Raw genomic sequence first — 13,201 nt, 5'->3', positions numbered from 1 at the left:
AATGAGCTGATATGATATAAAAAATTCACCTGTGAAGGGTATTTTATCGTCTATGCAGTCGTTTTTTCGTGTTTAATTATTATTTTGAGGCCTTTGGCACTATGGGAACATACATACATATACAAATATAATCTTTAAAATAAATGTCATTATTTATCTATGAGATATTTGATTGTAGAAATAAAATTAATTATTTATTTACATTGATTGAAGGTCGTCTTCATTCATTTCATCCCAGGCAACCACCATTTACGATAGTACAAACTAAAAATTCATTAATACAATTAAAACTGGGCGAGTAATTCAAGTTTGTAGTAGATAACTATATATGTATGTACATATGGAAATAATACACGGTCGAACACATTCTAAATCAATTTGACGTAAATTCTTTTATTATATTTTAATTAATTAATACAATTTCAATAATGAGTTCTAGAATTCAAATTATCTAACCATACTTGGAGTTGATGAAATACAGTTTATTTATTAATGTGGACAATACTCAACGACTGCAAAAGAAATTTGCTGAAACCATCTGTTTGAAATAATGATAATAAACAATCTTATAGAACTTGTGTCAAAACCATAGGAAATATATAGAAAAAATGCCTACTTATCTAAGGATTATGTGTGGTTTATCTAAATTCTTTATAAAATTTTTGCAAGTTGCGGTCACCCTTTAGATATTTTACACCACATTTTATACTGTCACAATTTTCAAAGCCCTAACCGGAAAATACTTTTAGGGGTTGGCAAAACTGTATTAGATATATGTGATATAAAACGGTTCCTAAATTTACGTATATCATATTGGATAGATTGGGAAAAGGGCAATTAAAGAATCGGAAATCATTCAAATAGGGATATGGGGCTTAAACCAAGGTCAGACTTATTTAATTTATTTTCAGCGCTAAACCATATCATTTTTAAGAAAACTTCTCCACTTAATTTCATTATAATATTACACATAGAGTCCAATATAAATGGTTAAAAGTCAAGTAAAGAACCGATATCGGGTTTTAAGGTTAGGGGATGATCTATACTGATTGCGTTTATTTTATGTGTAACTCAAATATACTACAAAATATGTTTATGAAGATAACTCACACATTGACCGATATACTTGATCTAAGGTCTGGTAGAATAACGAAAATAATTATATATAAAAAATAAGGAAACTGGAATAACTCATGAATCGATCGGAGAAGTAACATATTGACCTGATTTTGATCATTCGGCACACGAACAGATTATTACCCAAAAAAGGTATTCCCTAAAGATTTCTCCAAATGTAGATAGATTAATATGAGGTTTTGCACTTAGTTTTATTACTATATTTTACTTCCCGTCAGCGATATATATATATACTAAAATAATTGAGGGCATAGAAATGGAAGGGCTGATTGCATTCACTTTTGACATTGAGAACTTATTTTCAAGCAATTTTTTAAATATATAAATATAAACATATATATGGAGTAAAGTCAGCCGGACCTTTTAAAATCCTGAGCATCAGATATATGGGGCCTAAGACAAGTTTTCAGCCGATTTTATCCATTGGAAAAACACGGTTTCTCAAAACATTAAAATAACTAGCACATTGGCCGATACGTGTCAACCTGAAGTTCGAAAATCTTTATATATGGTATAAGGGGGCTAAGGAAAGTATTGATTCGATTGAACTTATTTTTGCCTCAAAACAAACATTTGCACCAAATCTCAATTATGTATCACACAGATTGGCCGATATTTTCGGCACAAAGTCAGCCATAGGCTCTGGGGCCACATTTCCGGTATCTGGGGGCTTGAATAGTTATGGTCTGATTTTGACATTATTTAGACCTGAGGTGGCATACCTTAAAGGAAATATTCATGCAAATTTGTATCTCGATGTAATAAATAGTGCTTGTTTGTACACTGGAAAGTGAAAGAAAGTTTAAGAAATTTGTCCTGACCAAATTTGGTTATTATTTTATGGGCGTGGCAGTGTTCCGATTATGCCCATCTACTAACTCGTCCTTTCTTTTTTGCCAAAGAGCACGTGCCTCAAATTTCATTACGATATCTTAATTTTTACTCAAGTTACAGCTTGCACGGACAGACGGACGGACAGATAAACATCCGGATTGCAACTCTTTTCGTCATCCTGATCATTTATAAACATACAAATATACTTAAAACTTATCTATCTTGATTTCACTATTAGGTGAAACAAACTATTATATTCTGCAGCAACATATTACAAGAGTATAAAAGTTACTATATTTGTAATTTACTATTTACAGTCTTCTTTGAAATTCTTTGAATTGTGCTAATACAACAAACTTAAATTAGTTATATACTTTGTGTCTGATTCAGACTAAGTATTTGTTGAATCACTTCCTGGACATTTTTCATACGATTCATGGTAAAAAATTGAAAGCCATAAATATCCAAATTACTGTTCAACAACATTTGCACAGTGTGCACCGCCTTTTCCACCGCAAACGTTTTAAACGCTTTGTGGTCGTCCTCCAATTCCTTATATTTACTCAACTGCTCTTCGGGAATCACCGCCTTCACGAAATTTATTATGAACTGCAAGATCCGCATATTATCCGGCACAATAATGCCGACAATGATCGGCACCGTGATGCCATTATCGCGGCATTTCTGCACAAACCTTATAATAGAGTCGGGGGAGAAGCAAATTTGTGTTATGATAAAGTCGGCGCCGGCATCCACCTGTTGCATAGACAAATAAATAAATATTATGTTTTCATTATTGAATCAACTAGGCAAATATTAATGTTTTTATTTGCTATATGCTTAATTCAGCTAACTTGTAGGAGTTTTTTCTTTTATTTACCGATTTTTCATTGTCATTTGGGGGATTTTTCTTAAACCAAATATTAATAATTGAATTATATCCGGTGTTTAAGTGCCAGTTAATGAGCTATTTAAACTTGCCAAGTTTTATTTTTAAATCGCTTTTTCATATAGCTTTTCGTTGTTCTACTTTTTGTGAGAGGAGCATTTAGTAGTCTCATGTATGGTAATTACAAGTTTTTCAACATTGAAATATCAAGTTTTTGTGGGGAATCACATGTAAGTACAGATATAAGTTGACCGTACTAGCCAAGTTAAGTATGTGCTTATCTACTAACAAACAACATATCATAAATTTATATTTTTAACATAGCAAAATTCGGAAATAAATCAGGAAGACTTCTTGCAACGATTTTCTCTCGTCACCGTCGTAATATCATCCGGAAACTACATCGACCTCAACCAATGGGCTTATCTCAGTTGACTGATTTTTATCACTATAAGAGTAATAAGACCAAAAACGTTATTGTAATGATCAACCATATCAGCTGATCTAGTCATTGACCTCAACATGCCCTTGTACATTACTTGAACAAGACATTTCATATGATAATTTTAATAAAGCCAGAAAAACACAAAAAAAATTTGCTTTAACAAATAAAAGAGTTTAATTTTAGATTGACAGATTACGTCCAAAATTGAATATTATTACAATTAAGTTTATTTTGTTGTTAAAAACTGCAAAATTTACGCAGTAAGTAAAAAAATTCAACGATTTGTATAATTTGCTAGTATTAAGCCACACATAAGTCATGTGTATTCTAATCTTTCTTTCGAATCTGCATTGAAGAATTTAACACTGAAATAGATTTATTGACTTTAAGAATGCTAATCGCAACAATAATAAATACTTACTCAAATATAAAAAGAGTTTTTTCTTACTGTTGTTGCAAATAATTCTCTGAACCTCAACAGATGGAATCAATGATTACTTGTTGTCATAAGCGAATGATTAATGACAACAAGAACACAATTTTTTAAATTCAAGAATTACTTGTATGAACCTAATTTTTTATATACAAGATAGATTAAAAAAATTACGTAAAAATGCGTCGATATCCGTTTTCTTGTTTTCTAAAATTTCTTTTAGCGAACAGAAGGCTTTAAGAGCTGTTAAACTTATATTATGGTTAGTACATTAATTCAAACGATTACTTGATTTCAATAATTGTAATGATTACATCAATACGCTTTCATGACTGAAGAACTAGTAAACAATTGTAAGTATAAATAAATGCAACATAAAACTATTATTATTCGATATAAAAAATATTCATGAATATTCAAAACTCTATTTAATTATTTTTCGATAACTTTAATTAATTGATATGACAGTAGATATTTTCTGCTAGTAGAAATTTCACTAGCAGAAACTAGCAGCTCTCTCAGCTTTTTACGCTCGCAGCTTGTACTCTTTTCAGTTAGTTTTTTGGGTTAAGAAACGCTTCTCTAGCAGAAACTAGAAACTTTGCTAGCTAGTGATAGTTAGCAGTTAAGATACAAAGCTAATATATGCAAATAACTTTTTCATATTTTCATTTATATTTATATTTGAAGGTCATGGTTGCAGAAAGGAGTTTCGAAACAAGCAAAAAATTTATTCCAAATATGATTTTTTACGCGACTGGAAACAAAGAGATATTAATATTTTTACTTTCTTCGGAGATATGATCTGTGCAGATTTACTTACCTAAAATATTTGCGTTAATTTGTAAATAAACAATATTTAGATTATGTAATTTTTAGGCAGTGTACTCGAAATATTGTAGTTCCCTACCAGTCAAAAGAAATTTTTAATATACTTCTTTATCAGTTTTATGTTTTACGGTCGAATTTTCAATGATCAATATACAAAACAAAAAAAATTTGTTCCCAGAAAGTTTATTTAAAAAATACGTAATAATAGAATTCTTAGAGTTTTTTGCTCTGAGAAATGTCACGTTACAAAAACCAACCGTAGTGCGTACATCAAAAATATTGCTAATCTATAATTCTTGATAATTTTTTTCTTGACATACTCTTCGTTTTATAGCAAAATATAATATATGTATGAACTCTGTACTTTTTCTATTTTATAAAAGCTTACTGATGTTATACATAGGTGAATCATATATTATAGTTATGTGTTAAAAATTGTCATTAAAAATAGTAAAAAAAATTCCAAATTATTAATTAAATTTACCGTTTTCTTAACTGAATTTTATCTAGCTTTATTTCTTGGTTTGTATGTTAAGAGTAGCTTATGTCGATTACGAGAAGTAGTAGATTTGAAAATTTTGAAAAATAGTTAGCTCAAATGCAAACTAAAAATGTATTGGCAATGTCATATGCCCCAATGATAGGTGTCCTAATTGGACACTGTTCCATTGGCATTCACGCGGTGAGGCCAGCGAAAAGAGGTAGAAACATCTAGACGCTTTCTCCTCCACTGTCGAGCTTTCTCCAGACTAAGGTTGACGCATCTCGGTTGCCATACTTTTTACGAACACGGAGAATTGGTTAGAATTTATATTAGAAGCCTCAATACATTTATATCAGGCGTTTGGGGTTTTGTCGATATGCGATGGTGTTTTTGCCATACCCAAGAGTTCTGGGCATCAAAACGGACAGACATCTCTAGCTATCCAAATCGGTCTAAATCACCAGAAGTCAGCTTATTTACGTAACCTAACAAAGCCTATCTAATCATTTTTTAATACACGCTTACTGTACCATTTAATTAGAACGTTATTGAACACTGTAGCTAATTTCTCACTTTAGTTGTTCATCAATATCATGACTAATTTTCGAGGAATTTTACAATTTTTATTCGGTACTCATCACAAAAATTTAATATTTATACTCTTATTGAAATTTTCAACCCACCCTTATGTTGATTAAAATTTTAAAATATTTTAATCAATGTATAATTGTCTAAAATAACAAATTTTATAAAATAACAAATACATAAAAAAGTGAAAAATATGGTGAACTTGTGGAGAAAATTCCGAAACTGGAGGAGACAGTAAAAATAAAATTAAGAGACCGTGGGAAGTGTTTCGAACATAAAAATCCGATACAATCTACTATTCTTAGAAATATACTTTTTGATAAAATTTAATTTTTGAAGCATTTTGCTCTTAACAGCCATAGATATTGTAGCCCAGCCCAACAACCAAATTTAAAATCATTTAAACTGCATTTTTGATAACTAACGCCAGCTCAGAAACGGAGTGTTTGTGGTAATGTTCCTTAATTTCATTTAGGACACCAACAAAATGGTTCCTTATATAAAGAAAAATAATTTATTGTTAGGTATTTAGAGACATTTTATTTTAAATTATATATAAGGATGTCATATTTTATTTAACTAAATATTTAGTATAGATTTGAGATAATATGTTTACTCAATTATATAAAGAAGGTAGGAAAATTTCCGTTTGTAAATATAATGTTATTAAAAGTTAAATTTGAGTACAGAACAAAAATATTTCTATATATGTTAGTTGAAAAAAAATATAATTATTTACAGATATAGCGGGGTTAATTAACCATATCGACTTTCTTTTTTATTTTCAATATCCCATTAATGTAAAAAAACGGAACTCATGGAAGTAGAATGTGAAATTGAAATCGCATTAACTCTACTAATATATTTTAATAACCGTAATTTTTGTAAAAACTAAATATGGTACAACGAAACTGTACATACGGGTATAATGTAGTTCATATATATATATATATATAGGTATATGTATTTATATGTTATCTATTTTTTTACCAAAATAACTAACGCTGAAACATATGAGATATACAAACAGTCTGTGTATATATATATATGTGTACCTTCTAATCGTAATGGGCGCCAGGAATTGTATAAAAAGCCAATAATTCTGAAATAAGTCTTTCGTGCGTGCTCTCAAAACTTTTTTTAAACAAAAAAAAATATGTATAGAGACAATTATGAAAATTTTTGAGCTATTTTTCAAATATAAAAATAAATATATTTAAAAACAGTTTTAGAAATATTTTTTTAATAATTTTCAAATGTTTTCTAAATTAAATATATGCAAATGTAACGTCATCATCCCAACTACCAAAAAGAAATGGTTTTCGTGAGTGATTTAGTTAAGTGTGAATTTATGGGACCAAATTTTGGTTTAGTTCAGTTTTAAAAATTACGTTTATGAAAATTTTATTTTTCAAAAATTACAACTTTCGAAAAATTACATTTTTTTGGAAAATCACATTTTTTGAAAATTGTATTTCGATTATTTCGATTTATATTTTCTAAATTATATGAACAATATTTGTCTAATTTAATTCAACCAAACGTTCGTCTACGATCACCTATTCACCCCATTATTACAATTTTTATTAAATAAAACTCACCTTCTCTTTGAGGTACTGCATGTCTTCCGTCATTGATTTAGATTCCGGATGTCCTTCAGGATGTCCACCAACACCTATGGATATTGTGTCTGCAAATGATAAAAAATAAAACTTAAAAGTTTTCAGCTAGCAATGCACGTGTGACAAAGTAAACAAACAGTAATCAAGGTAACTCCCCGCGCTCATCTATCAACAGAGAGTGCTGCGAATCCATTCTGCTATCGGCTCGTGTAATCAACTATTAAACATTATACAAACGCATGCAATGCGCTGACAATTTGCACTGAGGTAATAAAATGCACGGTGTTAATTATTAAAACAACAAAATCGCAGAGTAATTGAGAATTTTTTGAAATTGCAACAATAAATTATTTGAATATGTAAACACCAATGTTTTATAATCATGACAAGCAACTATCTATAAACACTATCTATCTGTATATTACTATAAGCCCACTGAAGTGTCACTTACCGCCGCGTTTGCTGCGTATGTACTCGACCAAGTCTTTTGCATGCTGAAATTGTTGTTGCGGCGCCACTTGATCACCGCGCACCGCCAAAACGTTCGTGAAATTCAGTGTTAAAAAGTCGTCGAGTCGCCGGGAGTCGGCGCGATAGCAAGTGAAATGTGGCATCACCACCACATGTTCTTGTAGTTGGTGGCCCAAATTGATTGCATCCACGGCGCTGATATTCTCAATATTAGCATAGTCCTGACCCAACCACACGAGCGAGGTGAAGAGCGGCAGCAGCGCGCCAAAGCCATTATAGTCCAGCAGTGTTTGTTGCTTGCCATAAGAACGCGCCGTTAGCTCGATGCCGTAAAAGAACTCTTTGGCGGCGACTTTTTGCGCAAAAAGCTCAGCTAACTTGCGCTGTTCAGGCGCTTGTTGTTTGTTGGAGAAGCGCACATAGACCGGCTGAAATTCCGTTCTCGTCGCTGTTGGGAGTGGCAGGTGACCGCCACAAATGCTGGTAGTCGCATTGCAACTATTCGTCGCCGGCACATAGTCTGGATTGTGCATCGTCTTTTATTCTTTATATCTTGTTGCAAGATTTGAATTAAAACAAAAATTGTGTGAATTTGAGATTTCGCGTTAGCGGCACTTTTGTTGAACGTCCGTATCTGAAGGCGATAGCTATCTGATTGGCGAATCGTATTTCAGACAACTGAATGCGTCCACTGCGATGGAGTGATATTTTCGTGGACTTGGAGCGTCGCGTAAAAAGCTTTCGTGCGCTCGCAATTCGGTGGTGACTGAGCGGCATTAGGGTGGTCGTGTTCAAAAGCTGCTGTTTGCTGGAACAGTACACAAACACAGCTTCAGCGTCTCTGGCAAACGAAAATGTCTGCTTTTGATTAGAAACAACTCAACTTTGACATACAGTGTTGTTTGAGTAATTTTCAGAAATATTACTATTAAGAACCTATATCCTGTATACATATTGTGTAAGAGATCATGAAATCTTAAAACTTTATATTAAAAAATAAATCATAAATAAATATACGGTATAATTAATTATACCAATAAAGAGGTTTGCTTTCGAATATTAATATGAAAATATAGTGGTATTATTTCAACCAATAATAATAATGTTAAGTTAATTATTTAGTTTAATTTACTTCTATATTTATCAATTTGCAGTAACCGTTTAAGAAATCCAACAAAAAATATATATTTCAATAAGACGTTAAATAAAATAATTTAAAAAATAAGATAACGATTAAAAGAAAAGACGAAAATAATTACTTAAGGGTTTGTCTGGACCAATCTTTTACGTTTAATTGTAAAAAAAATACACGCGATACGATTCTGTTCTCGACGCGTTCTGGCATGCAACATTCCCGGAGCGACGTAGTCGACCTACCTGCTGGCAATAGATTTCAGCTTCAGGACTTTAAAACGAAAAAGGCTTTTTTATTTAATGTTTATATCCTCAGTTATGTCTACACATAAGCTTTTTTGAATATTTGAAAATTTGACAAAGTGACAGCAATATACAAAAACGTGCTTTTTTTTAAAAAAAAAGTCATTTCTAAGCATAGTGAGATTTCTTATGAATCAGTAATAAATTACTAATCTAGAGTTCGATGATTCAGTATTTAATGAAGCCTAAATTACAATAAATAAGTTCTGACATTACCCTTTCAAAGTCATTCTAAGGCTTAAATATATGGCTTATGCTTGCTGTGACCGTTAATTTTGAAATATCCCAGAAATAATAGAAATAGTACGTAGTGCTTAAAGCTTTTGCCTGGTACATCTATATTATAGCATGGCAGCAACAAGAGCTTTTTTTTATAAAGTAAGCAAATATTGAGTGCACTTTAGACATGAAACAGTTTCTTACAAATGCACCAACCATTTCTCTGAGAGTTAACCAAACCATCTTCTATGACCCACATTTTATCTATTGTATATTGTTCCGTTTTGAGCAAAAATGTCAATGATCAACATTTTATTAGGACCCATCGTTTTCTATGGTAATCTAACTAGTGCAGTTTTCATACAAATTAGAACTAATACATATCCAACCCTTATATTATATTTTTTGTTGGTTTACATTTAATTCGAGTTATAAGCGAGTATTCCTCTGGCATTGCATTACAAGTGATCAAAACTCTATTATGCATTTATTTTATTAAGAAATTTCATATAAAAACATGCATCAAATTCATCTAAGGTATAAAAAATTATTGCTACGGAGATCACTTATTTTACTCACTCTCTTTATCTCTTAAAAGCTCTGCTCCGCTTATCAATATCTATTCAATAAAATCTTCTTTGTGGTACTCACGTGTTGCCTGTCGCCGCTATGGAGATGTGTAGTGTATATGTATATGTACATCTATGCAAATTCTGGTGATTCCTCTAATAGAAAAGTAAGTTTATAGGAAATGCATGCTTATCTTTTATTTTTTTGGTTGCTAAGACAAGTTACTGATGCGTCGCGTAAGATTTGTTAATTAAGAAATGCTAGTCATATTTTTCCAAGCATCTTCAAATATAATCAAACTACAATATATAATATAATACATGCTTCAAAACATTCATATATCCGTAATAAAATTTAACATGTTACTAGAATAAACATTGATTGAAAATGGCGGGATTCTAGCATCTTCTCCAAAGTCTGAGCTTTTTTCTCCAGTTGAAGTTTTCATTAATGATTTTTAAGATTTGCGGTATTGTGGGGTTTTCATATGACAAATAAGTATTTAAACAGAAATAGTTGAACCCCACCATAAATCAAACTCTTAGATGGAAATTCAAGAAAACTGATTGCAGTAAAAACTACCGGTAATATTTTGCGTTTATCGGTTAAAGTAGCAGCGCTGTACAACAACTTATGTTGCTAATTTGTGCTGAAATCAAAAGATGATTTCTTTCTAATGTCTGTCAATCTTAAAAGCAAATGTGGAAAAGTGTAAACAAATCGGGATTGTAGTAAGAGTATATACATATATATATATACTTTTTAAGCCATAAACAAAGTAAGGACTTCTCAAGACTTAAAAAACTCACTTTTTTCGAACAAAGGCAAGGGCACTTTGGTGTAACCCGAACGTTACACGATCTAGAAATTGCTTTCAAGTTGCAATACACTCACACTTTTCTATTACGGCACTCTCACTTATCGCGCTTGAACGCCGACTTGATCGCCGATAATTTTTTTTAATCAAGTTAAATAACTCAACACATAGTTTTGCAAACAAAGTCCATGCAATTATCCGAATTTTCCAATTATGAATCTTCAGTTTTATCGATGAACTGTTATCCAAAAAAAGAAGCATATCAATCAATCTCTGCAGAAATGAAAATTTCTATGCTCATAGTGCAGAAAAACTAAAGTTGTTTTCATATGACGAAATGGCTTTTCTCATCTCTTTCTTTTCATTTCATGTTTCCGTTAAATTGCACAGATATATTTGCTTAATCATTCCTAAATCAATCACATTTAAATACTAGAGTTCATTTTGAGAAAATAACTTTGCATAGATGTTTCGCCCTCCCTTTCACTTTCACTGATAGATTCACTGATTTCTCGGAATTTGGCGGCATCAATATTTCTGAGGGCAAGTGTACTACTTTTTAAACACTCCAGGAGATTTTCATTGAGTATCTGAGTTATCTCCACGTTTGATTTTTATTAAACCTTAAAACCTTGCGCATAATTTGTGACTCAGAGTGAGGATCACGTGATGTTTGTATTCACGAAAAAGGGGCGCCGAACCCTAATCATGACTGGAATTTTAATACAAATAAGCCGATAGTTGATCAAAACATAATATGTGCAAATATCATAAAAACAAGAGCATATTCAACATTTTCATTAATTAATTTGTAATCTTAAATTCATCAAAATTTGCAGAAATATCTAGAGCAACAAAATAAGATATATTTTTGTAGAGCTTTTTTATTTATTTGAAGTTGCCTGACGCTCTGGTGCAGCGTAAGGCTCTGGTAAAATACTTTTTTGCAATGCTTAATAAAATTTAATTTTAGTTCTTCTAAAATAAAAGGTATGAAAATCTACATGAACAGTTCTTTATAAAAGCATTTTTTAATCTGTCAATTCTATTTTATCATTAATTTTTATTCATTTACACCATTAATTTTTTCAAGTATTTAGAATTGTTACTCGCTTTTTCTGTACTGCAACTACAGTTACAATTCAATATGGTCGGCTGCACTGCATTACCAACCGAAAATGTGAATCAGGAATAATATGTAGTAAAGCGCAACAGTTTGAGAGCTTATATGTAAACGGTCAAAATGAAGATATTTTGTTAAATAAAAAATTTTCCATGCAACTCCATGCACTTTATTCTGAACGTTCAGTTTCTATGACAGCTATTTGCTATAGTGATCCGATCCGAACAATTTCTTGCGAGATTGCATTAATTCCTTAAACAATAATCCATACCAAATTTCGTAAAGATATCTCGTCAAATGAAAAACATTCCCATACAAGCACTTGATTCCGATCGTTCAGTTTGTAAGGTAGCTATATGCCATAGTGACTCTATCTGAACAATTTCTTCGGAGATTGCGCCACTGCCTTCTGTAATAACTCCTGCTTAATTTCGTGAAGATATCTCGTCAAAAAAAAGCTTTCCACACAAGCACCTTTTTCCGATCGTTCAGTTTGTATTGCAGCTATATGCTATAGTGATCCGATATTGGCGGTTCGGACAAACGAGCAGCTTCTTGGGACCAAATTGATATCTCTAAAAGTAAGGAACTAGTTCGCGTATATACAAGCAGACGGACATGGCTAAATCGACATTTCCCCTGTTCAGGGGTGTTGTTCGTTTACATTCTCTGCCGAGGGAGTGAAATTTAGTTCGCATTTACTTGTATGTATTTACTTGCTTGCTTACAGATTTATATTATTTTATTGCCTGAATAAAGATGCCTTTGGTATGGTGTTAAATTCCATTTTATAAATCTTATAAATCTTTCTTATAATATTTGGATTTTGTGTTCTATTCTTGTGTTTTCCCCTATAGAAAAGGAGACACGTTAGTTCGTAACAATAAAATAAATTAATTTCTTAACTCGCATTTCAAATCTGTCAACGTCTATTTTCTTGCTTTGTTCTGCTAACAAAACTGATAAAATTGGTTTCCATGACACCCAAAACCAATAAAATTTCGGTTTCCAAAATCAAACCAATAATATCTAAATTAATGACACTTACTACATTTTTTATCGGTTTGAGTTCTGACCGCGATCTGATATTTGAGATTCTACAACACCCCTGCATATGTTTTTATTCAAGTATTGATTATTTTATTGCCTGTAAATAGCACCCAATTATAAATAAAGTCATAAAGGGATTTGAAAAGAAATGTATATATAGAAATAAAAAATTAAAAAAATATTTCCAAATTTTTAAAAAAATTAAAATTTGCAATTTTTCATACATCCGCAAGTATTTTGAAACACAACTC

The 13,201-nt window shown here is 31.4% G+C and overlaps 1 protein-coding gene across 1 annotated transcript; it reads right to left on the bottom strand.

The window, feature by feature from the left end:
* Positions 1-2,242: 2,242 nt before the first annotated feature.
* On the bottom strand, positions 2,243-8,471 carry LOC106627885 (5,10-methylenetetrahydrofolate reductase). The gene is made up of 3 exons (XM_014248203.3): positions 7,715-8,471; positions 7,243-7,331; positions 2,243-2,727 (listed from the first exon to the last, which is right to left on the bottom strand). The coding sequence occupies exons 1-3, from the start codon at positions 8,265-8,267 to the stop codon at positions 2,338-2,340; spliced, it is 1,032 nt and encodes a 343-aa protein (XP_014103678.2). The 5' UTR covers positions 8,268-8,471; the 3' UTR covers positions 2,243-2,337.
* Positions 8,472-13,201: the final 4,730 nt, after the last annotated feature.

Source organism: Bactrocera oleae, chromosome 5 (genome assembly GCF_042242935.1).
Source record: "Bactrocera oleae isolate idBacOlea1 chromosome 5, idBacOlea1, whole genome shotgun sequence".
Lineage (NCBI taxonomy): Eukaryota > Metazoa > Arthropoda > Insecta > Diptera > Tephritidae > Bactrocera > Bactrocera oleae.
Note: the sequence above shows the minus strand (reverse complement) of the source record. Positions and strands in the feature narration are given on the sequence as shown.